Source organism: Microchirus variegatus (assembly GCF_963457635.1).
Source record: "Microchirus variegatus genome assembly, chromosome: 19".
Taxonomy (NCBI): Eukaryota; Metazoa; Chordata; class Actinopteri; order Pleuronectiformes; family Soleidae; genus Microchirus; species Microchirus variegatus.
In genome coordinates, this window is record NC_139820.1 from 330,001 (window position 1) to 355,894 (window position 25,894).

At 46.5% G+C, this 25,894-nt stretch overlaps 6 protein-coding genes across 7 annotated transcripts in view; 3 read left to right on the forward strand and 3 right to left on the reverse strand.

Moving 5' to 3' along the window:
* The window catches only part of strn (striatin, calmodulin binding protein), a 15,609-nt gene extending 14,136 nt beyond the window's left edge, over positions 1-1,473 (reverse strand). Inside the window, exon 1 of the mRNA XM_083905872.1 lies at positions 1,384-1,473. The gene's annotated coding sequence lies outside the window, so the exon portion shown is untranslated. The remainder of the gene's footprint in view (positions 1-1,383) is intronic.
* The window catches only part of map1lc3c (microtubule-associated protein 1 light chain 3 gamma), a gene marked incomplete at both ends in the record, with an annotated part of 1,645 nt that extends 136 nt beyond the window's left edge, over positions 1-1,509 (forward strand). Inside the window, 3 exons of the mRNA XM_083905900.1 lie at positions 20-75; positions 408-514; positions 1,347-1,509. Of these exons, the coding sequence (XP_083762026.1) occupies positions 20-75; positions 408-514; positions 1,347-1,509 (326 nt within the window). The remainder of the gene's footprint in view (positions 1-19; positions 76-407; positions 515-1,346) is intronic.
* A 4,971-nt stretch (positions 1,510-6,480) lies between these two features.
* Positions 6,481-9,566, reverse strand: irf2bp2b (interferon regulatory factor 2 binding protein 2b). Its single transcript, XM_083905884.1, has 2 exons — positions 8,403-9,566; positions 6,481-7,523 (listed from the first exon to the last, which is right to left on the reverse strand). The coding sequence occupies exons 1-2, from the start codon at positions 9,178-9,180 to the stop codon at positions 6,787-6,789; spliced, it is 1,515 nt and encodes a 504-aa protein (XP_083762010.1). The 5' UTR covers positions 9,181-9,566; the 3' UTR covers positions 6,481-6,786.
* A 4,321-nt stretch (positions 9,567-13,887) lies between these two features.
* tomm20b (translocase of outer mitochondrial membrane 20b) lies at positions 13,888-15,796 on the forward strand. Its single transcript, XM_083905899.1, has 5 exons — positions 13,888-14,100; positions 14,718-14,764; positions 14,876-14,957; positions 15,032-15,174; positions 15,338-15,796. The coding sequence occupies exons 1-5, from the start codon at positions 13,977-13,979 to the stop codon at positions 15,380-15,382; spliced, it is 441 nt and encodes a 146-aa protein (XP_083762025.1). The 5' UTR covers positions 13,888-13,976; the 3' UTR covers positions 15,383-15,796.
* Positions 15,797-16,266: 470 nt separating this feature from the next.
* Positions 16,267-19,787, reverse strand: rbm34 (RNA binding motif protein 34). The gene is made up of 11 exons (XM_083905881.1): positions 19,656-19,787; positions 18,844-19,018; positions 18,602-18,714; positions 18,306-18,519; positions 18,165-18,224; positions 17,943-17,986; positions 17,778-17,861; positions 17,637-17,700; positions 17,483-17,525; positions 16,993-17,111; positions 16,267-16,913 (listed from the first exon to the last, which is right to left on the reverse strand). The coding sequence occupies exons 1-11, from the start codon at positions 19,682-19,684 to the stop codon at positions 16,284-16,286; spliced, it is 1,575 nt and encodes a 524-aa protein (XP_083762007.1). The 5' UTR covers positions 19,685-19,787; the 3' UTR covers positions 16,267-16,283.
* Positions 19,788-20,042: 255 nt separating this feature from the next.
* On the forward strand, positions 20,043-25,625 carry tbce (tubulin folding cofactor E). Of its 2 annotated transcripts, none has more exons than XM_083905882.1 (17): positions 20,043-20,126; positions 20,216-20,344; positions 20,712-20,796; positions 20,865-21,035; positions 21,118-21,203; positions 21,318-21,417; positions 21,510-21,612; positions 21,774-21,850; positions 22,459-22,551; positions 22,664-22,728; positions 22,837-22,901; positions 22,998-23,150; positions 24,382-24,520; positions 24,782-24,850; positions 24,931-24,990; positions 25,096-25,187; positions 25,311-25,625. In XM_083905882.1, the coding sequence occupies exons 2-17, from the start codon at positions 20,230-20,232 to the stop codon at positions 25,404-25,406; spliced, it is 1,569 nt and encodes a 522-aa protein (XP_083762008.1). In that variant the 5' UTR covers positions 20,043-20,126; positions 20,216-20,229; the 3' UTR covers positions 25,407-25,625. The 2 variants fall into 2 exon arrangements, with proteins under 2 accessions (XP_083762008.1, XP_083762009.1); XM_083905883.1 differs by having other exon boundaries at positions 20,046-20,120.
* Positions 25,626-25,894: the final 269 nt, after the last annotated feature.

The window sequence follows — 25,894 nt, forward strand, 5'->3', positions numbered from 1 at the left end:
TGTGTTTGTCTTCCTGCAGCCACGAGGAGACAGGAAGTGTCGGGGATCAGGTCTAAGTTTCCAAACAAGATCCCGGTGAGAAACTTCTGACTCTTTGGTTTTTTTATTGTTTAAAAACGTCAGAAGACTAAAGGTTTGTGACTCTTTGCCGTGTTTTGTAGTTTTTGCTCTGAAACGTCACGTGTTTTACAGAATGACGTCAGAACGTTTGTTTCGTCACTGACTCGTTAATATTCAGTGTTTTTCACACTTGTTTTACTTTAAAGTTGGAAAAAGTTCAGCGTCTTTCAAATGAATTAAAAAAAAAATCTGCTTCCACTAACTTAAACAAGTGAGATTTGGACAAAACCATTTTAAATAAAGCTGTGTGTGTGTGTGTAACTCTTCCTCCTCTTCCTCTTCCTCAGGTGATAATTGAACGTTATGAGCGTGAGAAGTTTCTTCCTCCTCTGGACAAAACCAAGTTCCTGGTTCCTCACGAGCTCACCATGACTCAGTTCGTCACCATCATCAGGTAAAGTTTCTTCTTCATCATCATCATCATCATCCTCGTCCTCATCGATGAAGAAACGATTCAGTTGGTTTACGATACGTCTTTATCTCGGTGTTTGTAAACCACTCACTCTCCCTGCACCAAAGTCCACAGAGAAAACCAGTGATTTTAGCTCACAGGGACACAGTAGCTGCTGGTCCTCTGCTGCCGACCACACGAGGCAGCAGAGGACCCAGCAGCTCCTGTTTTCTCTGTGGACTTTGGTGTGGGAGAGTGAGTGGTTTACAAACTTAACATTTAGACAGACGTGTGATTGTCGACCAGGTTTTTTTTGTTTTTTATGTTTTAAAGGCACTCGTCTTCCTGCAGTGCATTGTGGGACTTTTCTCCCAGAGGAGCCAGAACACAGTCGTTCATTCATTGACATTTTTCCTGAATGAAGGCGACAAATAGTTGAGATGTTTGGGATTAGAAATGGAATTGCGTCTGTTTCTCCGCCCCCTCAGTCTTATTGTCTGTTGCTCCGCCCCCTCAGTCTTGCTGTCTGTTGCTCCGCCCCCTCAGTCTTGCTGTCTAACGCGTCTGTTGCTCCGCCCCCTCAGTCTTACTGTCTAACGCGTTTGTTGCTCCGCCCCCTCAGTCTTATTGTCTGTTGCTCCGCCCCCTCAGTCTTACTGTCTAACGTGTCTGTTGCTCCGCCCCCTCAGTCTTACTGTCTAACGTGTCTGTTGCTCCGCCCCCTCAGTCTTACTGTCTAACGTGTCTGTTGCTCCGCCCCCTCAGTCTTACTGTCTAACGCGTTTGTTGCTCCGCCCCCTCAGTCTTATTGTCTGTTGCTCCGCCCCCTCCTCAGGAACAGGATGGCGTTGTTGCCCACTCAAGCGTTCTACCTGTTAGTGAACAGCAGTGGTCTGGCCAGTATGTCTCTGACGATGGCTCAGGTTTATAAAGAACATCAGGACGACGACGGCTTCCTCTACATGACGTACGCCTCACAGGAGATGTTTGGACACTGACACACACACAGGCTTTTATTCACTGTCGGAGGCTCCGCCCTCATTTCTGCTGTAAATATGAAAATATCTTATTTATTGTAACGTTTGTTTGTAGATTTTTAACTCAAATGTGGCTCTAATAATAAATCTTATGTGTAAGTTTACCTTTTCCTCTCTTGTCTTTATTGGTGTTTGAAGTGCGCTGTGAGCGCCCCCTGCTGCTTTAAAAAAAACAGGTTTTATACAATTTAATAAAACCACTCACTCTCCCACACCAAACCTCATAGAGAAAACCAGTGATTTTTAGCTCGCAGGGACACAGGCGCTGCTGGTCCTCTGCTGCCTCGTGTGGTCACTTTGTGTCACTAAATTAAATATTTTCAAAGCCGAATTTTACCGAATCAGTCATAACGTAGTGATGGAGGCAGCAGTGGATCAATAACTCCTGTGTGATGTTAAAATCACTGGTTTACTCTATGAGGTTTGGTTCAGGCAGAGTGAGTGATAATAGGACACATCCCCTCTGACCTGGTGCTCATTCCCTCATCAGTCCACCAGGTGGCAGCAGAGATCCACCGACCTGCGTCTGCTCCATCACACACTCGGCGCGTCCTCAGGCTGTTTCTCGGCAGCAGGGGGCGCTCGCAGCACACACAGCTGAACTGAGCCTTTTAATGGATCACAACATTCCCCTAAGCATTTCAAAATAAAAGTCTTTGTTCTGACGTGGAAAGATGAATGGTTTAATAATCAAACATACGGAGGGAGCGCGTGTGGCCCGCGCACCGCAGGCTCCGCCCCCTGCTCCTCTCTGAGAGGAGGCGGGAACGTGGACGTGGGAATGTCGGGAATGTCGGTGTCGGGTTACGCTGCGGGACAAAAGGGGGCGGGACAGACGAGAGCCCAGCCACAGCGCCACCTGCTGCCAGCAGGAAGTGCACCGTCACCATCCCAGGTTCATTCTGTTTTCCTGTGATTGTTTCGTGTGTGTGTGTGTGTGTGTGTGTGTGTGTGTGTGTGTGCAGCAGCTGAGGGGTCAGAGGTCAGGACAGGGGGGGCGGAGCCTCACAGTGGTCAAACAAACATTCATGCGTTCAAACAGTGAGGTCATCACAGGAAAACACACACTCATACACACAGGAAAACACACACACACTCACACAGGAAAACACACACACACTCACACAGGAAAACACACACACACTCACACAGGAAAACACACACACACTCACTCACATTCACACTCCCTCACACACACACACAGGAAAACACTCACTCACACACACACACACACTCACACTCACTCTCACACACACACAGGAAAACACTCACACACACAAAACACACTCACACAGGAAAACACTCACACACACACACTCACACACACACACACACACTCACTCACACACTCACACTCACTGAGTCATGTGGTTGCACAATAACTGAGCTGTAATCACATAACACCAGCTTATCTGTCTCGCCAAGGGCACCCAGTGACCTCTGACCCACTGTGTGTGTGTGTGTGTGAGTGTGAGTGTGTGTGAGTGTGTGTGTGTGTGTCCACAGATAAGCAGTCTGAGTGCACATCCATTAGGAGGAAGTGAGATGGAGGAAAAATAACTGGGCTGCAGGTAAATGATCAAATCAAATCAACACACACACACACACACACGGTTCACGGGACACTGGAAAGACTGTTAAACTGAAGTCTGTAAACCAGTGAGTGACTTTGGTGTGAGAGAGTGAGTGACTTTGGTGTGAGAGAGTGAGTGACTTTGGTGTGGGAGAGTGAGTGACTTTGGTGTGAGAGAGTGAGTGACTTTGGTGTGAGAGAGTGAGTGACTTTGGTGTGTGAGAGTGAGTGACTTTGGTGTGAGAGAGTGAGTGACTTTGGTGTGGGAGAGTGAGTGACTTTGGTGTGAGGAGAGTGAGTGGTTTACAAACAGTGAGTGTAGCATAGATGTGGTGTTAGCATGCTAACAGAATGAAAATGGGTTAGTTGCTGTGTGTGTGTTAGCGTTAGCTTACTCTGCTGCTGTTGTCCTTCTTTGGTGACGACGACGATGATGAACAGGGTTTACCAGCCACAAACGCAGGGGCAGGAAATGAGCAGGTGAGGAGAAACAGGAAGTGTGAGAATGACATCACAAGAAAAACAGGAAATGACTGAAATAGTGTGTGTGTGTGCGTGCGTGCGTGTGTGTGCGTGTCTGTGTGTGTGTGTGGTCTTCATGGAGACCAAAACCTGGTCCTAATGAGATTAGTGTTAATCATTAACTGGTTAGGGTTAAGGTTAGTAATGAGTTTACCCTAAAACACACACACACACACACACACACCTGTGTCCCCCCCACGTCCTTCAACAGTCCTCACGTCTCCTCTGCTGCTCAAACTGTCGCCATGGTAACTAACTGTGATCACACCCAATCATGAGAGGGAGGGTGTGTGTGTGTGTGTGTGGGAGGGGCCGTCTGAGAGGTGAGGACGAATCAGAAGCTCGACTCGTCTCTTGTTCAGAGGTCAGGAGATAAGACGAGCGCCACCTCCTCACACACTGACCTTTGACCTTTGACCTGCACTGCCCCCTGACCAACTGAGGCGTGGACTGAGCGGTGAGCGCCCCCTGCTGCTGAGAACTAAGTTTAACATCAACATCAGCCATGTCGCTACAGCCACTGAGTTAGCGCTGAAGCTAACGACGCAAACGAAGAGTAATGTGCTGCAGTCTGCCGTCACACCATGAGGTGTCGCCAAATTCTTCCTACACTCTTTAAAACTTTAAACATAGTTAGCTTAGCATTTGGACCCAGGAGAGGAGTTAGCTTAGCATGAGCGATCAGTGTCAAATATGAACGAGTGAAGGTTACAACGCTCGCTCGCTAACGCTAACAGACGGCTGCAGCAGCCAGAGCTCGTAAAGCTGTCACTGCTAAACGACGCTACGCTAGCGTTTACGAGCTGCTGTCACTTTGATGGACAGCAGAGGACGGAGGAGAGAGGACAACAGCAACAGTGTCCAACAGCACACACACACACACACACACACGCACACACACACACACACGCACACAGCTGGGTGTCAGAGGTCGTGGGCGGGTCATCAGGCTGCATCTGAACAAACACACACACACACACACTAGTCTCTACCAACTCACGTCCATCTTTGTTTTTCAAAATAAAACTCATAGACAACAGCAGCTGAGACTTCAGAAAATAAAAGCATGGCTACATGAATTATTACTACACAAACACAAACAGTTAGCTGAAGCAGTGTTAGCCACCGTGACAAGTTAGCTGCTACATTAGCCACCTTAGTTAGCTGCTACATTGGCCAACTTTGTTAGCTGCTGCAAAGTCACTCACTCTCCCACACCAAAGTCGTCATCAAACTCTCAGAGGCTGAACTTCACCAAAGGAGGTGAGAGAGTATAAATAACATCAGTGATACAGACACCTGTGTGTGTGTGTGTGTGTGTGTGTGTGTGTGTGTGTGTGTGTGTGTGTGTGTGTGTGTGTGTGAGTGTGTGAGCAGCTTTTTCTGGAAACATGAAGTTCTAATTAAAACAAACATCTGAAGCGAACCAGTGAAACCTTAACCCTCCAGTGACCTTAACACACACACACACACACACACACACACACACACACACACACACACACACACACACACACACACACACACACACACACACACACACACACACACACACACACACACACACACAGCTTCCTGCTGTGTTCACCTTTGACCTCTGGACCACAGCTGCAGCTCTTCACACACACGCCTGTTTATTCTGGGCTCTTTAAAGGGACAGTTCAGTGTTTAAGAGTTATCCTGCACCAAAGTCCACAGAGAAAACCAGGAGCTGCTGCTCCTCTGCTGCCTCGTGTGGTCAAGTTTACTCTTTGGATTTTGGTGTGGGAGAGTGAGTGACTTTGGTGTAAACTCACTGCTCGCAGGATTAGAATGTTTCAGTGTGGATGAAAGGAGTCCCCCCCCCCCCCCCCCTGTGGTCTTTACTTCCTGTCAGTCAGTGACGTGTCAGCAGCTCCACACACACACTCATGTTTACATTCAACAGCTCGTGCTGCTGCTATATTTGGGCGTCTGTGACTCACACACACACACACGCACGCACGCACGCACACACACACACACACGCACGCACGCACACACACACACACACACACACACACCAACCTTGAACAGTGGAGGAGGGCGTGTTATTGCAGCAGAGGGGGAGGAGTCACAGTGTGTGTGTGTGTGTGGGGGGGGGGCAGTGACTCAGGAATTCCACTGAGGGTCATGTGACCCTGACGCTGCCCTCCAGGGGGAGGAGCCTATCTGAAGTGCTTCGTGTTGTTTTTGTCCTGAAGTCAAATCCTGACGGGAGCCAATCAGAGGCTCCACAGCTCGTGGTCGTCATGGAGACGGAGACAGATTCAGAAAACCTCTGGAGGCCATTTTGTGGACGAACAGGAAGTCTAATGGGGGGGGGAGGGAGGGGCGGAGCCTGGAGTGACATCACTGCTCACCTGACGCCGTGACAGAGCGTCTCTGATGACATCATCACACCTTCAGTGGTGTGTGCGTACACTGAGGAAGTGGGCGGAGACTGTGGCAGGAAGTGAAGTCTTCACAACAATAACCACATGCGTGTGTGTGTGTGTGAGAATATTAGAGAATCAATGTTTTTAAATAAATATGAGGAACCAAATATTAAAATAATAATAATAATAATAATATTGTTTCAGCAACTGAGCAACTTACAAATTTAATTAAAAAAAATAAGAATATTAAATATAGTTTGACACGGTCACAGATTTATATACTGAAGCGCCACCAGGGGGCGCTGGAACGTTACAGTCGATTTAAAACCCGAACGTGAAGAAACATCAGATTATAACACGTTAACGTAACGTTACGTGTGTTCATACGTTCATGTGCAGAAAGTAGAAGCAGTTTGTTGATTTTTTAAATCTCGTCTCGTTTATTAATGTTTCAGCCAAGTGCTCAGATTATTCACATTCTACGATCATCTGTGTCCGGACGTAAAAACACAGCCACGAAGAAGAAGAAGACGATGAAGATGAAGAAGACGATGAAGACGACACGCGAGGACGAGGACAAACATTTATCTTCCAAAACATAGAAAGACGACGTACGCAGAAGAAGACGAACAGAATTGTTAGAGCCATGTTTGATGAAGTCTTCGCTTCCCTTTGTCCACTATGTACATGTCCCACAGGGGGCGCTGTTCTGCTGTTCTTCTGTTCTCGGCGTATAAAAAAAACGTCTCACGGGTCTCTCTCCTTTTTCACTTTGATGTCTCCGGCCAGGATGGTGGCGATCTCGCCCTGCATGAACGCCCACGGCACGTTGGAGCCCACCAGGGGGCAGCGCTCGCCGCTGGGGCAGTACACCTCGCCGGTGGCGCCCTGCTGCTTGATGCTCTCCCTGGAACACGGGAAGCAGAACTTGTGCGACGGCGCCGACGGACACTGGACGAAGTGCGTGTCCTCCAGCCGCTCGTGGCACAGGGTGCAGCACAGCGGCACGCTGCCAGGGGGCACCGAAGAGTCCGGAGTGCTCTGCTGCGGCGGTGGCGCCGCGTGGGCGTCCAAACCGCCGCCACCGCCAGGCCCCTCCCTCTGGGCCAGCCTCCTCTGAGAGGTGGAGGACGGCGACAGCGGGCTGCCGCTGTTCCGCCGCGCGCCCGCCGTGGTGGAGTGGACCTGGTTAGCGTCCTTGGGCGAGCCGGCGTTGTCGGTGGCGAGGATGAGCGCCGCCATGGGGGACTGACTGTTCTGCGGCGTGGCGGCCTCGGGGGGCGTGGTGCGCGAGTGAGGGGAGACGGTGGAGGGCGGGGCCGACGAGAAACCCGGGAGAGCGTTGGGCGGCATCTTCAGGACGTCGGAGGGCGACGGGAGCCACGCCGGACCCTCGCCGCCGCCGTTCATCTTAGCGCCGCTGCCTTCTCCGTCCGGCTCCGGCGACGCCTTCCTCTTCATGCTGCGTGGGTGCTTCCCCCTGTCTGTGGGGGGGGGGACAGGAAGAGGAGGGGTTTACGCCACAGAAGCATGACTCAGCATAAACTGATAAATGGGCGGAGTTTAAAGTCAATAATCTGTGTTCTGTACGTGTACCATAAATATTTGCATCATTACAAACGACTTAAAAAATTAGCATAAAACATCGCAAGTACGTTTTTATTTTTTGTAAACATGTTAACGTGAAAAAATAAATCGTTAGAGTAAAAAAGTTACGTCCACAAAATAAGAACGAATAATCAACGAAAAGAAGAAAAATAAAGGAAGATTCCCGAAAGACTGCACAGATAGAGGTGAGCGACCATTAATGTGAGATATAAACTATCGTTATTAACGCGATAATAAAATTGACAACAATCAAATTACGAGTAATATTTTGTATTGGACCGTGCGATAAAATCGCGACGTAAGACTACGATGTTGGTGAGCGACCACCAACGTAAAATATCAACAATCGCGATTAACGCGATAATAAAATGCACAACAATCAAATTACGATGAACATTTTATATATCGGAATGTGCGATAAATCGCGACGTAAGATGTTGGTGTTGGTGAGCGACCACAAAGGTAAAACATTAACAACCGTTATTAACACGATAATAAAATTCACAACAATCAAATTATGTTTTCGAAATGTGCGATAAAATTGTGATGTACGATTGCGATTTTGGTGAGCGACCAACTAACGTAAAACATTAACAATTGATTAACGCGATGATAAAATTCACAACAATCAAATTACGTTGAATACTTTGTATTGAAATGTGCGATAAAATCGCGACGTAAGTGTACGATGTTGGTGAGCGACCACTAACGTAAAACAGCAGACCCTTGTCCATGCGGAAGGGGGCGGGGCGTACCTGTCTTGGAGGACGTGGCTCCGCCGGGCTCGTACCCCATCACCCTCTGCATGGCCGCGTGCTCCTTCTTGAACCTTCCGTCGAACGCGTGCAGCGCCATCAGGTCGCGGACCGTCTTCCCTTTACCGACCCAGTCTTTGTGCGGGTCCGTCATGTCCGCCATGTCCGGCCTGTGTTTGTCTTTCTGCTCCTCGACTCTCTTACCGTGGTCCCCGGGCCCCGGCGCCCCCGGCAGACCCATCTGAAGCGGGCGTCCGTTGAGCGGGTGCACGGTGGGAATAATGCCGCCGTTCACCAGAGGCACCAGGTTCGGGGGAACCGCGCTGGTCCTGCGGGGGTTCGGGCTTTGGCGGTTCAGCTCCGGCGGCTCGTCGGGTTTAGGAAAGCCGTTGGGCACCGGGAGGCCGTTCGCCTGCCTGCCCGCCTGGTACTCCGGTCCCAGCCGCGGCGGCCGCTCGGACAGCGGGTAGCGGTCCAGAGGCTGCGGCGGGCGGGAGCCCGGGTCTCCGGCCGAGTGGTTCGTGTCCTTCCCGGCGTGCTGCTGCTGCTGCTGGTGCTGCTGCTTCGCCGGCCCCGGAGAGCGGCCGTCCTGGAAGCCGTGCGCCCGCTTCAGCTGCCGCGCGGTGTCGATGACGAACTCGACCCGGTCTGCGCCCTCGTAGTTGACGCAGCCGCGGCACACGGGCTCGGTAAAGTCCCAGATCATCGCCCACGGCATGCGCGGTAAATCGCAGAGGTAACAGGACTGACGCCTGGAGGCGGAGAGCGCCGCGGACATGTTGTTGTTTCCCCTCAGAGAAGAAGAAGAAGAAGAAGAAGAACAGCGCTCTCCAAAATGTCCGCCGGCTGCTGACGTGAAGACGACGGCGGCGGGAAGAAGAAACCCCGCGCTTTGTTGTTGTTGTTTGTTGTTGTTGTTTTGTTTGTTCGTGCGTGTGTGTTGTTGTTGTTGTTGTTGTTTTTTATTCCGTCACAAAGCGTCAGGCTCGCGCTCACTGCGGGACTTCATGGTTCCGTGTGCCGCGCGCCTCCGTCTGAGCTCGCGCTACAAACTCCGCTCTGCTCTCAGCGTGAGGAGCCGTGACGTCAGCGGCGCGTGCCCCGGGCTGGAGGCTACGACGCGTGCCCGCGGGCGCGGCGAAGATCGTCTCCGTGTGGCGACAGAAGGGAGGGATCACTCCGGACAAAAGAGGAAAAACTATGTCAATATTTGAATGTTATTTATGAAATGTACTTTGAATCATACGGAAGCGTATTGCATTCACTTAAAGGTGCATTATGTGATAAATCTAAATCAACTGGCCATAAAATCCTCCTAAAATGTCACAGAGACTCAGGAATAATGTTCATAACAAACTGAACTCACCAACAACAACAGTACAGACAATATATTTGCATTAAAACAAATATTTTGCAGACTGCAAATCATGTTTTGGCGTCATGTGGCGCCACCTACCGCCGTCTACCAATCATTGCAGTCAGTAGAGTCTCAGCTGCCAAGCAACCACAGGTTGAACAGTTACGTCAGAAAACAAAACCTATAAGACCTCTGTATTTTGAATTTGAATGTAGTAACTGTTTTTGGCCACATTCTTACATATGGCGCCTTTAAATAACAAAAGTCCTGTTTTTATGAGTAATTAATTTTCGGTTTGTTTAAAAAAAAATCCTGTTTTTCTGACTCATTTTTTTCCCCGTTTTTCAGAGTTACTTTTTTTTCTGAATTATCGAGAACTCTCGTGAACCAAAAAAGAAAAAGAATTACTCCGAAAAACAGAAGAAAAAAAATTACTCCTAATTTTTACTGCTGTAGAATCAAAATGAGGATCTGAAGCACAAGAATAAAAGATAAAAAAAAATTTATTTACAAAACATTAAAAACGCAAACATGATGTTGGAGATGTTGTGGTCAGAGTGAGACCTCCTGTCTCCTCTGCTCGTCTCTGCAGACATTCCTCTGAGTTCAACAAGTGCTGCCTCCAGCGGTTTGTTTGAGGAACAGCAGCCACATCTTTGTGTTCGGGTCCGACATCGGAACCAGAACCAGATCAAAGATCCTCAGAACCGGAAGCAGCTGCTGGTGACAAACACACTCACAGCAACACGTGAAGCTGAAGCTGCGCGTGCCTCTGCTGCATTCCACACGCGTGACGTCACACTGCCAGCAGCCAATCAGAGAATTGAGCTGCTGTTGCCAGGTGAAGTGTGGAGGACACACCGGGAGAATTCCCCCAAAGTCTCCGTGAGTCACGTGACGTGACGTCATCAGCGGTGACGGCTGCCCCTGGGCGGAAGTCTCCTTCAGGTCTGCTTTCAAAATAAAATGCAACAAAACTTTGAATTTTGTATGAAATAAAAACAAACACTGAGAAACAGAAGGAAAACTGAAGTTTGTAAACCACTCACTCTCCCACACCAAAGTCACTCACTCTCTCACACCAAAGTCACTCACACCAAAGTCACTCACTCTCTCACACCAATGTCACTCACTTTGCCACACCAAAGTCACTCACTCTCCCACACCAAAGTCACTCACTCTCTCACACCAAAGTCCAATGACTGATTTTAGTGAATTCAGCTTTTAAAATATTTACTTTAGACTTAACTCAGTGACACAAAGTGACCACACGAGGCAGCAGAGGACCAGCAGCTCCTGTGTCCCTGTGAGCTAAAATCACTGGTTTTCTCTATGGGCTTTTGTGTGGGAGAGTGAGTCTCAGCTAGCTGCAGTCCCGTTAGCATTAGCGACAGTAAACATATCAGTGCTACGTACGAGCTAACAGGAGCGTTGTTTTACAGGACGTTAAACTCAGGAGGCGTTACGTTGTTTAATGAGCGGAAACAGTGACGTCAAAGTGTCGACGCTGTCGTCACGACAACGATGGAGCCAGTCGTCATCTGTGTGTGTGTGTGTGCGTGTGTGTGTGTGTGTGTGTGTGTGTGATGGTCAAAGATGGCGGCGATGTTCAGTAAAGTCAACCCTGAGGCAGCGGCTGATGTCACTGAGTGCACAGAGGAAACCCCCCCCCCTAAATAGTTGTCCAATTTTTGACCCAAATTTTTATTTTCCAAAAAATTGTCAAATTTTTGGCCAAACTTTTTTTTTTCAGAAAAATTGTCAAATTTTGGACCAAAATTTTTTTTTTTCAAAAAAATTGTCAAATTTTGAACGACATAGTATAGTATGACGTTTTTGTCAAGCAGGGGGCGCTCACTCACTCTTCCTGGACAAACACGCTTCACAGTCGTCGTCTCCTCAGAAGTCCGAGGACGAGGAAAATGATCGGAATTTTCTTGGAATAAAGAAAACAGGAAAACGTTGGAGGAAGTGAAGAACCTCTCTGATGATGATGATGATGATGAAGAAAGTGTTTCCAGACCGTTTCAGTGGCAGGAGACGAGAAAAACCTCAGATGATCTGTGAAAACAGTGGGAAGTTTACACACTTTCCTACAGTGAGTCTGTTAATGTCATCACACACACACACACACACACACACACACACACACGCGATCGAACGATAAATAACGACGACTTACGTAACGTCCCAACAAACCGTCAAAGGTCCAGTTCTCTCCGCCAACGCGATGACATCACACACCAAAGTCGAGGGGGCGGAGTCTCAGGCGGTGAGAGGGGGCGTGTCTCTGCTGTGGTTCAGGGAAGTGAAAACGTTAGTAAACCACACCAAAGTCACTCACTCTAGTCACTCACTCTCTCACACCAAAGTCACTCGCTCTCCCACACCAAAGTCACTCACTTTCTCACACCAAAGTCACTCACTCTCCCACACGTGATGTGAGGAGGCGGAGCCAAGTGTTCTTAGAAAGCTAACACACACACACACACACACACTGGTCCCAGCACCTCCTCACTTCCTGTCTCCTCACAGGACTCAGAAATCAGACTCCCATGTTTTTCTGCGTCTCATTCTTTCACAAACCTCCACAGACCAAAACCTGGTCCAAGAATCACACTCGGTGTGTGTGTGTGTGTGTGTGTGTGTGTGTGTGTGTGTGTGTGTGTGTGTGCAGCTTCATCTTTTCCACTCAACACAAACAGGACAGAGCTGCAGGAAAAGCAGCCGCGGTCACTGAAGTCCACGAGAGTCTGGAATCTGGTCTGTTCATGAAAACCACACATGACTTTTTCTCTCAAAATTACAAGTTTATTTCCTCAAAATAAAATAAAATAAAAAAAAATTTTCCCCTCAGAATTCCAACTTAAATCTTAAAATTCCAAGTTTTTTCATGACAAGGCTTTGAAGATTCCACTTCCTGTTCCTGTGCAGGTCATCATCATCATCATCATCATCACCATCATCACCATCATCATCATCATGATTTTCCCAGTGTTTTCCTTCATTCCCTCAGTGACTTCAGTCTTCTTCCACATGACCCAGTGACCTCTGACCCTTTAAGCTTTAAATCAGCTTTAACAGCTCAGTGATCATTGAAGCTGATCGACTCTCAGGTCTGATTCAGTCTGATCCGTCGATGTCGCTCTCGCTCATCTACGATAAGCTCCAAACGTCAGCTTCCTGTCGCTGACGTCGGCCTCACAGTGACATAAAGACGTGATCATGTGACGTCGCAGATTTAAACTGACGCTGATTTTATTCCACGAGTCTTTTATTAAAGTGGATTAAATCAGATTTTCCTGGTGTCTCTGGTGTGTGTGTGTGTGAGCACATTCCTGTGTTGTGTGTGTGTTCATTCATGTTGTCATGTGAGCTGCTGACTATTTGAATGTGAACACCATCACAGTCACACAGTGTGTGTGTGTGTGTGTGCTGGATCAACAGCTCCCCCTGTTGGCAAACTGGAGTCACTGTCTTTAGTTAGCTGTACCCATAATGCCTCAGGACACAGTGTTTGTTTGTTTATTTGTGTGGTGATAATAATAAATAAATACATGTATTAATTATTATTATTTATTTAATAATAAACATAAATTATTATTTATTATTTACCACGTAAACCAGGACCCCGGAAGTGGACGCTCGTTCTCATGTTTGGTGCTATGCTGCCCTCTGCTGGTCACATTTGACCGCTCGTCTTTGTAAACCCAGGTTCTTATGTTTGTAATTGTTTAAACTTTAGTTTAACTTTAAAGTTAAAAGTTAAACTCGGATACAGAATACAGTCAATTTCCTGCTTGATTTCTTGGTGCAATGCTGCCCTCTACAGTTCAAAGTCACGAACGACAGTTGTTGTTTCTTCTTCGCCTGAACTGAAAACCGTGTCAGACTCCTTTATTGTGAGTTTGGTGTAAACACTCCATAAAACCCGCTATGAAGGATTTACGTCCATTTAAGAAGTTTAAGAGTCGTTATTATGTTTATTTTCACGGCTTTAAAAAAACCGTCACAAATGTTTTTTTATCCGTCATCTTGTTTTCAGTCAGGCGGTGAACGGACAGCTATGAGCTAACTGCTGTCAGACGGCGGGGTCCTCGCGGGTCCTTCCTGTCCTGAGCCGCTCCGCCTGCTCCCTGACGGTAAAACAAGCACCGGAGAAGAAACACCGTAAATTCACCGTCAATCCTCCGCACAGCGAGCGGCCACCGGCAGTGATGATGGGCGGGAGGACGAGCGCGTTAGCTGCGGGAGTGTGCGGGGCGCTGTTCTTCGGCTACTGCATTTATTTCGACAGGAAACGACGGAGTGACCCGAACTTCAAGAACAGGCTGCGAGAACGTGAGTGTTTGACCTCCTTCTCTTCACCTTCACCAGGCCTGGACACCACACGGTTCGGTTCGGTTCGGTTTCGGTTTGTTCCGGTTCCGGTTCTGTTCTTCTCACGAACCTCGTCACAGTCTGTAGTTCCGGTTCAGTCCGCCATGACGGGTCCATTTAAGCCCTCAGGCCAAACTACGTTCAGAAAACATGCATTTTTCAAGTTGTTTTACGAAACTTTCAGTGAATGCGCATCGTAGAGTAATTTTTATGATTCAGCACGTGACCACGGTGTCTTCGGGACAATTCGGCTTGTACTCGGTCAAAGTGTTCGGTTTCTGCTAAGTGTTTTGTTAGCACTGAGCTAAACCAGGGAACAACGGTTGTTTTCATCATCAATTCATCTGGCGATTTTTTCCATTAATCGGGTTTTTTAAAGAGTGAAGTATTTGTGTTTTCAAATGTTTTTGTAACATAAGTCATTTTATAATGTTTATAATGTTTCTGTTGCAGCGTTTTTAACATGTTTCTTTGTACATTATTAAGATTCTTTATTAAACCTTCAGCGATGACGTCACTGGTTTTGTTGGAGCTGGTTTTTCTCAGGTTCTGGTCTAAAGTGGACTCTTGTGTTTCAGGACGGAGTAAACAGAAGGTAGCGAGTGAGAGCGCAGGACTGTCTAAGGTGAGCGACTCATGAGGTTAAGCTTCAAACTCACTCAGAAACCTGCCCTGGACCAGGTTTAGTGTCTCAGGTGTTGACAGAATGAACCTTTAAAGCTTGATTCTTCCTCAGCTTCCAGACCTGAAGGACGCTGAGGCCGTGCAGAAGTTCTTCCTGGAGGAGATCCAGCTGGGGGAGGAGCTTCTGGCTCAAGGTAACGCCCCCCCCACACATGGCCACTCCCAGTTGATGTGTTTGGAGCTCACTGATTGGTTGTTTCCTCTGCAGGAGACTACGAGAAAGGCGTGGATCACCTGACCAACGCCATCGCCGTGTGTGGTCAACCTCAGCAGCTGCTGCAGGTTCTCCAGCAGACGCTGCCTCCACCCGTCTTCCAGATGCTGCTCACCAAACTGCCCAGCATCAGCCAGGTACTGATCCAGAACCTCTGCACAACCTTCACAACTGATCCAGAACCTTTACATCACCTTCACAACTGATCCAGAACCTCTACACCACCTTCACCTTAATAAGTAGCTCCGCCTCCTGCTCCTCCCTGATGGTCTAAACGTTTGTTTGTTTGTTTGTTTTCAGCGTATCGTTAGCGCTCAGAGTCTCAGCGAGGACGATATAGAATGAGACGTCCTCGTCCTCTGGAGCGTCGTTGACTTCCTGGTTCCATCACGACCTGCCAACACCTCGGCCTGCGTCTCTTTGGCCGACGCCCATCACTTCCTGTGAAACGTCCTGAAGGGAAGTCGTGTTTTTTTTTTAATCATTTTATTTTTTTATCTCAGTCGTTCGTTTGTTTAGTTTTTTTTTTTTAAACTTACCCGTTTTTTCGAGGTAGAAACGTTTTTCCGTCGCAGAGTTCGGAAGAATCCGAACTTTCTCTCCTGACGAACTGGACTTTTGTTGCAGGTCTGAAATCAGTGTACGTCGTCGTCATGGTTACCGTCAGTAACTCACTATTTATTATCGTTTGTCCTTCGACTGAAAACCTTTTTTTTTCTTGTTTTTTTTAAATTGATGAATGTTTTTGTTCGTGTTAAAAATAATAAAAAAAAAACTGAAGAAATTGAAGTTTTCTGTTGTTTTTGTTACGATCTTTGATTTTTTGGTCTTTTGTCATCGTTATTTTTCATCGACAAACTCTTATTTAGTCTATGAATATTTTAATAACGACAGTTTTTCCTTACGTTCACTAAATTTTACTTTTCATGATTTTATTTGAAGTAAAATTTAAATTAGTTTAATTGAATTCAAAGCAGATTTTTCTTCTTAAATGCGAATATTTTCTTTGATCAATGTTTTATGACATTTTATAAACAAATGAATTAAGAAAATCTTTTCAATTTTTTTTTTATTAAAAGAAAATAATCATTGAATAAAACTGAACTTTGTTTCTGTTCAAAATTCATTCAGAATTGACACCAAAAACGACAACAAACTCAAATGTTTCTTTGTTTATTGGTTAAAGTTTTTCTATCCGGTTCAAACGCGACAAACAAGAAGTGGGCGGAGTCACAGGGGTCAGAGGTCAGATATGAACGTCCTTGTTTGGCTTCGGTTTCCTCTTCACTCGTTCTTTCTTTTTCATCTTTTTGTTCGGATCCACCATCTGTCCTCTGAAGGAGGCGGGGCTTGTGAAGGAGGCGGAGCCTTGAGACTTGAACCCTCGACCAGCAGAGCCTCCTCTGCCCCGCCCCCCTCCCCTCATGGGGTTTCCCCTCATGGCGCCGTGGGCGGAGCCTCCTCTGCCCCGCCCCGTTCCTCTCATGGCGCCGTGGGCGGAGCCTCCTCTGCCCCGCCCCGTTCCTCTCATGGCGCCGTGGGCGGAGCCTCCTCTGCCCCGCCCCGTTCCTCTCATGGCGCCGTGGGCGGAGCCTCCTCTGCCCCGCCCCGCTCCCCTCATGGCGTTGTGGTCGGAGCCTCGGCCTCTACCTGGCGTCGCCGTCACCCCTCTTCCCCGCCCCGCCCCCCTCATGGGGCCGTGGGCGGAGCCTCTGCCTCGCCCCGAGCCTCCTCTGCCAGGCCCCGCCCTCGTCGCCCCTCCGTCGCTGTTGCTTTTCTTCTGCTTCTCTTTCTTCACCGAGCGTTTGACGCGTATCGAGCGTCCGTCCAGCGATGACCCGTCCAGCTCCAGCGCCAACATGACGGCGTCTGCGCTCTGTGACGGACAGGTGAGACGTTCACTCACGCTCCCATACCAAAGTCTTTTCTTTTATTGTGAAAAACCAAAGTGGTACCTCAAACAGGACGTAACCGAATCCCTTCCCCAGTCCAGAGTTCTTGTCTCTGATCAGACGAACAGCCTCCACTGAACCACACGCCTCAAAGTGACGACGGAACACGAGGTCACTGATCTCTGAACAACAACAACAACAACAACGATGACGACAACAACAACAATGACGACAACAACAGTGAAGACGTGACGTGTGTGTGTGTGAGTGTTTGTGTCTCTCTGTGTGTGTGAGTCTGTATGTGTGTGTGTGTGAGTGTGTCTGTTTGTGTGTATGTGTTAGTCTATGTGTGCGGTGTCTTGTAAGTGTGTGTGTTTGTCTGAGTGTGTGTGGTGTCTTGTAGGTGTGTGTGTGCGCAGTCGCGTGTGTGTTTCTCTGCGTGTGTGTGTGTGTGTGTGTTTCTCTCTGTGTGTGTGTGTTTCTCTCTGTGTGCATGTGTGTGTGTGTGTTTCTCTCTGTGTGCATGTGTGTGTGTGTGTGTGTGGTCACTCACCAAACGACAGGTTCCCCACAAACACAGAGCGCTTGTGGTCGTGCTGCAATTAAAAAAGTAGGCGTGGTCAGGGGGGCGTGACCAGAAACACATGGTCAGAAAACACATGGTCAGGGGGCGTGACCAGGGGGCGTGGTCAGGCTTCTGTACTTACCTGTGAGCTGTCCGTCACTCTGTCCACTCTGATCACAAAGTCTTTCTCTATCTCCACACCGTTCCTGTCGCACACAAACAACAACAGTTAAGGAAAGTTGGTAAACATCATCGTCGTCGTCTTCATCATCGTCTTCATCACCTCTCCAGCGCGTTGGCCACGCCCCCCTCGTCTTTAAACACCACGTACGCGTTGACGCTCGGTTTCTTCGGGTGAATCTTTCGTCTGAAACAAAAATGAGTCTTTTTTTAACGAACTTTGACGAAAACTAACGAAGAAGAAGAAGAAGAAGAAAAGTGGACGTACGTGATCACTGCGACTTTACGAGACATGGACGGATCCTCTCTGACCTGCAGGGGGCAGAAGAGTCATCAGAGAGAGTGTGTGTGTGTGTGTCTGTGTGTGTGTGAGTCTGCGTGTGTGTGTGAGTGAGTCAGTGTGAGTGTGTGTGGGTCTCTGTTTGAGTGTGTGTGTGTGTCTGTGTGTGTGTGTGTGTGTGTGTGTGTGTGTGTGTGTGTGTGTGTTTACCACAGAGCGAAAGCGCACAGACTCGATGTTTCCTTTGTCTCTGAACAAACTCCTCAGCGTCTAAACAACACAAACACTGATTTAAACATGGATGAACACACACTCACACTCACACTCACACACACACACACACACACAGACCTTCTTAGTAGAGTTGACGGGTAGATTCCCCACAAACACAGTCCTCTTGCTCTTGTCCTCTTCCTCGTCTCTACAGGACTTTGTCCTCTGTCTCTTCTTCACCCACAGTTCAGCCTCACTGACGATGTCCTCTGTCCTCGTCCTCTTCACCTTCTTCTTCTTCTTGGTGGACGCGTCCTGCTCGTCCTCGTCTGCCTTCTGCAGGGCGTTCTCCCTGAGGTCAGGGGTCAAAGGTCAAAGGTCAGAGGTCAGACGGGCGGAGAAAACTGAAGACAGAGGAGAGGACAAAGACGTACCTGTTGTCCAGGTTCTCCTCGGCCTCTGACCTCTGCTGCTGCTTCCTGGTCTGCTTGGGTTGACCTTTGACCTCTGGAGATTCATCCTGCTGCTCTTTGACCTCTGACTTTGTCTGAACAGAGAGGACACTGTGAGTCATCACACACACACACACATTCACACTCACACACATTCACATTCACACTCACACATTCACACTCTCACACATTCACACTCACACACACACACACACACACATTACCTCAGGTACAGGCTGAAACAGCAGAGTGGCGTCTGGAGCAGAGGAGGCGGAGCCAAACAAACCCGACAGAGATCCTGACGCCGACGACGTTTTCTGGAACAAACTCCCTGACACCTGACCAACCACGTAATCAGCTGACTGTTGACCTGAGGACGAGGACGAGGACGACGTCTCACTGAGGACAGAGACACAGAGACATCTCACTGTTAGAAACCACTCACTCTCCCACACCAAAGTCCATAGAGTAAACCAGTGATTTTAACATCACAGCACACAGGAGTTCACAGGAGTTGTTGATCCACTGCTGCCTCCATCACTAACTTACAATGACTGATTTTAGTGAATTCAGCTTTTAAAATATTTACTTTAGACTTAACTCAGTGACACAAAGTGACCACACGAGGCAGCAGAGGACCAGCAGCTCCTGTGTCCCTGAGCTAAAATCACTGGTTTTCTCTATGGACTTTGGTGTTTCAGCATGAGCTTGTGTCTTCTAATAATAATAATAATAATAATAATAATAATGATAATTAATATTCCATTATTAGTCCAACACCAGGGGAATTTATAATAATACAACAGTTGTTTGTGTTGCTTTTGTCCACAAACTAAAATGATTCAGTTTGAATGATTTCTTTGTTTTAATGGAAAATAATCACATCTAAGAAGCTGAAAAAACACACAAACGTGATTTACTTATTATGTATTTAAAAAAACAAAACAAATCGATGAATCGGAAACAAAGTTGACTCTTAACGTAGCGATGGCCTAATAATCGCTGAATCGCTACAGTTATCGCTGTGTAAACAAACCTGAGCGGAAGTTTCTTCTTCGTCGTCATTTCTTCAGATTTTCTTCAGATTATTTTAATGATCACGTTTTAAATCCTCACGTTTTCACCACTTCATCATCGAAGAATCGTCAACACGTTCTGCCGTACACACACACACAGCGGTGCAGCTGCCTAAACAGTCCGGCGGGGAGCACGGTCCCGGCGACACGACAGTTCCTTTCATCTCTTAACGTGGATTCGAGTTTCATTTTACGTTCACAGCTAAAGTGAGACACTGTTAAAGTGCGTGACTTTAAATAAATACGTTTTCGTTCGTTTTATTGTTGTTTTTTGCAACTTAGTGGGTTTTAGTTTGAAAACAAATGTAACCCCGGAAACGGGTCCGGCGATGAAAGCAGTCCGTTTCGGTTTTCGTTAGCTCTGGTTTGATGTTTATCAGCGGCTGAACGCGACCTTCTTCTTCTTCTTCTTTAAACCCTCACAGGTGAGTGTCGCGTGCATGAACTCTGCTGACGTCATTGAACAGGAAACGTTCTTTTAAATGACGTCAGCACCTGAGTGTGTCGCTCTGTCTCCCAGACTCTCTCTCCGCGATGGGAGTGGACTTCACGGAGCCGGAGGTCCCCGCGGACGCGGTGGGCAGGCGGGTGTTGTGCGGCGCGGACCGGGCGACGGTGCGGTTCGTGGGCCCGGTGCCACCGACACCAGGTCAGTACTCTGCGTCACACGATCACGTCTTTAGCTCACTCTCCCACACCAAAGTCCAAACTCCATCAACAACTCCTGTGAACTCCTGTGTGCTGTGATGTTAAAATCACTCTATGGACTTTGGTGTGGGAGAGTGAGTGACGTTGGTGTGAGAGAGTGAGAGTGAGTGACTTTGGTGTGAGAGAGTGAGTGACTTTGGTGTGAGAGAGTGAGTGACTTTGGTGTGTGAGAGTGAGTGACTTTGGTGTGGGAGAGTGAGTGACTTTGGTGTGGGAGAGTGAGTGACTTTGGTGTGGGAGAGTGAGTGTGAAATGTTAATTACGACAAATAATAATAATGACATTTCTGTGTGTGTGTGTGTGTGTAGGTCTGTGGCTCGGTGTAGAGTGGGATGACCCCAGCAGAGGCAAACATGACGGCAGCCATGACGGCGTGCACTACTTCACGTGCAGGTAAGCCACGCCCACTCGCCGTTTTTCACGCACATTAATTGAGTTGAACGCGGTCGTTTCTCCTGCAGACGATCAACGGGCGGCTCCTTCGTGCGTCCGGCGAAGGTGGACTTCGGCGTGGATTACATCACCGCCGTGCGACAAGTTTACCGCGGCGACGCGGAGGAGGAGGAGGAGGGGCCGAGGGAGGACACGCCCACGTGGATGCCCATCACGTGGACGGCCGTCAAGGAGCGAAGGTACAACGTTTGTCCTCCTGTGTGACATCAGAGCTGAGTGTGAACGTAGGGTCACTTCCTGTGTGTGTGTGTGTGTGTGTAGTTTACAGAATCAGGAGTCAGTGTTGCTCAATGATACCGGAGTAAACGGCGCCGGCGCCAACGGAGAGATCCGTAAAACTACGCCCAGTATCCTTGAAAAACAAACACAAATCGGTGGTGATGTCATGGTTGTGGACTGTTGCCATGACGACTGTTGTTGTGGCGACTGTTGTTATGAAGCTTTAACACACGCGTGATCAGACGTCACATGGTTGGACCTGGGTCGCACTTTGATTTCCTGCTTGAATGACGTCATCGACATCTGTGGACAACTGGAGAGACTGGAACACCTGGTGCTCAGGTGTGTGTGTGTGTGTGTGTGTGTGTGTGTGTGTGTGTGTGTGTGTGTTGTCACCAAACACCTCCTCATGTTTGTTGTTTTGTCTTCTTCAGCTTTAACAGACTCTCTTTGACCTTTGACCCCTCACTGCACTGCAGAGCGTTCAGTCGACTCAGAGTTTTGTCTCTGGTCGACTGTGACCTCACCTGGCCTCAGGTACACACACACACACACACACACACACACACACACACACACACACACACACACACACACACACACACACACACACACACACATGCTGAGTCACTAAAAGAATGATAGTAAACTGCTGACTCATTCTTCTTCTCATGATGACAAATCTCTTCTCTGCTCAGATCATGGAGTGCGCCCCCATGTGGCCACAGCTGGAGGAGCTGTATGTGGAGCAGAACAACATCACAGAGCTGCAGAGGTGACAATGTTGTTGATGTTGATGTCGATGACAGTGATGTTGTTGTTTACGCTGTTGTTGTTGTTAACATTGTTGTTGACGTTGTTGTTGTTATTATTGTTAACGGTGTTGTTGTTGTTGACGTTATTAACATTGTTGTTGTCGTTATTAACATGGTTGTTGTTGACGTTGTTGTTGTTTTTGTTAACATTGTTGCTGTTGACGTTGTTGTTAACAATGTTGTTGTTGTTGACGTTGTTGTTAATGTTATTATTATTGTTAACGTTATTGTTGTTGACGTTGCTGTTGCTAACGTTGTTGCTAATGTTGTTGTTAATGTTGACAGTGTTGTTGTGTCTTGTTGTTAAAGTTATTGACATTGTTGTGTTGATGTTAACATTGTTGATGTTGTTGACATTGTCAGGTCTTGTTGTTTACGTTGTTGTTAATTATATTGTTGTTGACATTGTTGTTATTAATTATATTGTTGTTGTTGACATTGTTGTTGATAATTATATTGTTGTTGACATTGTTGTTATTAATTATATTGTTGTTGTTGTTGACATTGTTGTGTTGTTGTTGTTGTTGTTGTTGTTGATGATGACAGTGTTGTTGTTGTGTCTTCTCAGACCAGTGAATGTCCTCCAGAACGTCCACAGTCTCAGTTTGGCGTCCAATCCTCTGCAGCAGGAAACTGTCCTGTGTCTCTCTGCTCTGCCCAGGTACAACTCACTGCTGCCCCCTACTGCCCCCTGCTGCTCACTGAATGAATGTCAGTCACAGTAAAAACATGATGACACTTTGTTTCTTCTTCACATGTTTTTTGATTGACAGACTGGAGCAGCTGAACCTGTCCAACACTGGACTGTCAATCATCAGGTTTGAGGACGCTGCTCCTGGTAAACACACACACAGACTCACACACACACTCACAGACACACACACACACACACACACACACACACACACACAGACACACACAGTTGTGTAACAGATGTTATCCTCAGGTTGTCAGACTGAGATGTTTCCAAATCTGAAAGAACTCAACGTCAACAACAACAACATCTCTGAGGTCAGTGTGTGTGTGTGTGTGTGTGTGTGTGTTATAACTTTATTTATATTTAACAGTTTAACAGACACACTCCCCCCCCTCCCCCCCCCCCCTCAGTGGTGTGTAGTGGACGAGTTGTCGAAGCTCCACAGTCTGGTGAAGTTGTCGTGTCGACACAATCGTCTGACGACAAGAGACAACAATCACAACACAACTGAACAACTGGTGATCGCTAAACTGGAGAGACTGAGAGTGTTCAACAACTGTGAGGTGTGTGTGTGTGTGTGTGTGTGTGTGTGTGTGTGTGTGTGTGTGTGAGTGTTCTTGTACTTGCGGCATACTGAGGACCAATGAGGGTTTTTAACCAACAGTGAGGTCATTTTTACAAAGTGAGGACATTTTGGCTGGTCCTCACTTTGTTTTCAATGAAATCACTTCCTTAGGTTGTTACAACATGCTATACTCTATTTGTTTTTGGACCATAAATTTTTGGTCAAATGTTTTCAAAAGTGGATCCAATTTTTTTTTTTTAATTTTGGACCCAATTTTTTTTTTCAAATTTTGGACCAAATTTTTTTTTTCAAATTTTGGACCAAATTGATTTTTTTCAAATTTTGGACCAAATTTTTTTTTTCAAATTTTGGACCAAATTTTTTTTTTCAAATTTTGGACGAAATTGATTTTTTCAAATTTTGGACCAAATTTTTTTTTTTTCATTTTGGACCAAATTTTTTTTTTCAAATTTTTGACCAATATTTGTATTTATTTATTTTGGACCAATTTTTTTTTTCAAATTTTGGACCAAATTTTTTTTTTCAAATTTTTGACCAATTTTTTTTTAATTTATTTTGGACCAAATTTTTTTTCAAATTTTTGACCAAATTTTTTTTTTCTAATTTTGAACCAAATTTTTTTTTTCTAATTTTTGACCAATTTTTTTTTAATTTATTTTGAACCAAATTTTTTTTTTCTAATTTTTGACCAAATTTTTTTTCTTCAAATTTTTGACCAAATTCTTTTTTTTCTAATTTTGGACCCAATTTTTTTTTTTTAATTTTTTACCATTTTTTTTTAAATTTATTTTGGACCAAATTTCTTTTTTCAAATTTTGGACCAAATTTTTTTTTTCTAATTTTGGACCCAAATTTCTTTTTTTTAATTTTTGACCCAATTTTTTTTTTAAAATTTTGGACCCAATTTAAAAAAAAATTAAAATATAAAATAAAATCGAAAACGTTTTTCAGCCCTTTTTGCTCTGGGGCTCCACCTGCAGACATTTTATGGTACTGCACCCAGTAGTTCTTTATAGATGTCATTCATGAAGTAGACATTTGTAATTGTGTTGATTTATAAAGTGGAAATGCTGGTCCTCAGTATGCAGCAAGTACAAGAATGTGTGTGTCTGTGTGTGTGTCTGTCTGTGTGTGTGTGTCTGTGTGTGTGTCTGTGTGTGTGTGTCCTATGACCTATGACCTCTGACTTATGACATCATCATCTCCAGGTTCTTGCAGAGCAGAGGAGGGGGGCGGAGCTCGATTACCTCAAGATGTTTGGAGAGGAGTGGCTAAAGGCGGGGGGGCCGGCTCAGAGCGACGGAGAGTTCGCTCGTCATCATCCTCGTTACCAGAGCCTTGTCGTCAGTAAGCCCCGCCCCCTGTCACATGATCAGCTCACAGGAAATGAGGTCATGAGGTTTACACCTGTGACCTGGGATAAATTCATGTTCCTGGGTTCAAACCTGGATTCAAAAATTCATGTTCCTGGGTTTAATCCTGGATTCATAAATTCATGTTCCTGGGTTTAATCCTGCATTCATAAATTCATGTTCCTGGGTTTAATCCTGGATTCATAAATTCATGTTCCTGGGTTTAATCCTGGCTTTAATGGGCTCTTGTTTTCAGAGTACGGAGCTCCAGAAGAAGGAGAGCTGAAGAAGCCTCAGCCGATGACTCTGAAGAATCAGCTGTTAAGTGAGTCGTCTTCTCTCTGCGCTCTGATTGGTTCCTGATCGTCACTGATCTTCTCTGATTTTCTCTCTTTTTCTCGTCAGAAATCACGTTTGTGTTTCCTGACGACGCCGAGCGACAGAACGTCCAGAAGAAACTTCCAGGTCGGCGTAAAAATACTGGAACACTTTTAGTTTGAGCTTCGATTCAGCGACGAGAGTTTGTCGCTAACGTGTTTGTCGCTAACGTGTTTGTCGTCCGATCTCCAGCCTCCATGATGATTCAGAAGATGAAAGGTTTCCTCCACAGACTTCTGAAGATTCCAGCCACAGATTTGAGACTCAGCTACAGCAGCCCTATGGTAACACATGCTAACATGCTACACAACATGCTAAGACACGTTGACATGCTACAGCCCCATGCTAACACATGCTAACATGTTACACAACATGCTAAAATGCTGTGTGTTGTTATTGTTTTACAGAAGTCAGAGACGGAGTTTGAAATGGACAACGACCTGAAGACACTTTTTTTTTACTCCATAGAGGACGGAGACCAAGTCCTGGTGCGCTGGTCCTGAACCAGAACCAGAACCAGAACCAGAACCAGAACCTGGACCAGGACTCAGTCCTGTCACGTTTGTCCTTTAAAACCATGATAAAACAATCGTGCGATCGTCTTCATCGTGTCGTCATTTTATAACGAGTTGCAGTTATAATGACAAACTGTAATAAAATGTAATGTTACCGTGCTTTATGAACCAAATTAAAGCTGCCAGCAGGTGGCGCTGTTCTCTCGACTCTGTTTTCATTCTTTATCCTTATTTTTCTGCTTGGTCTCTTGACTCAGATCAAAGTCAGAGGTCAGAGGTCACTTGAGTTTGCAAAGATACATCAGAAGAAGACGTGAGTTGTGAGTACGACTCTTCAGCACTTCCACAGATCGTGACGAGGTAAATACTCAAAGAATCAGTTAAAATATAATAAATAATATAAAATATAATAAATATGTTGATAATTATCAGGTAAAAATGTGAAAAAGGACAAATGAACTTTAATCACATGTTTT

What these genes read in the sequence shown, in the direction of transcription:
- tbce (XM_083905882.1), top strand. Translation starts at nt 20,230, where the DNA reads ATGGGAGTGGACTTCACGGAGCCGGAGGTCCCCGCGGACGCGGTGGGC. An exon ending in CCCGGTGCCACCGACACCAG is followed by an intron (nt 20,345 to 20,711) that starts GTCAGTACTCTG and finishes GTGTGTGTGTAG; the next exon opens with GTCTGTGGCTCGGTGTAGAG. An exon ending in TTACCAGAGCCTTGTCGTCA is followed by an intron (nt 24,521 to 24,781) that starts GTAAGCCCCGCC and finishes TCTTGTTTTCAG; the next exon opens with AGTACGGAGCTCCAGAAGAA.
- tomm20b (XM_083905899.1), top strand. Translation starts at nt 13,977, where the DNA reads ATGATGGGCGGGAGGACGAGCGCGTTAGCTGCGGGAGTGTGCGGGGCG. An exon ending in CAAGAACAGGCTGCGAGAAC is followed by an intron (nt 14,101 to 14,717) that starts GTGAGTGTTTGA and finishes CTTGTGTTTCAG; the next exon opens with GACGGAGTAAACAGAAGGTA. An exon ending in AGAGCGCAGGACTGTCTAAG is followed by an intron (nt 14,765 to 14,875) that starts GTGAGCGACTCA and finishes ATTCTTCCTCAG; the next exon opens with CTTCCAGACCTGAAGGACGC.
- irf2bp2b (XM_083905884.1), bottom strand. Translation starts at nt 9,180, where the DNA reads ATGTCCGCGGCGCTCTCCGCCTCCAGGCGTCAGTCCTGTTACCTCTGC. An exon ending in AGCCACGTCCTCCAAGACAG is followed by an intron (nt 7,524 to 8,402) that starts GTACGCCCCGCC and finishes CCCCCCCCACAG; the next exon opens with ACAGGGGGAAGCACCCACGC.
- rbm34 (XM_083905881.1), bottom strand. Translation starts at nt 19,684, where the DNA reads ATGACGACGAAGAAGAAACTTCCGCTCAG. An exon ending in AAGAAGAAACTTCCGCTCAG is followed by an intron (nt 19,019 to 19,655) that starts GTTTGTTTACAC and finishes CTCTGTCCTCAG; the next exon opens with TGAGACGTCGTCCTCGTCCT. An exon ending in CCGTCAACTCTACTAAGAAG is followed by an intron (nt 18,225 to 18,305) that starts GTCTGTGTGTGT and finishes TGTGTTGTTTAG; the next exon opens with ACGCTGAGGAGTTTGTTCAG.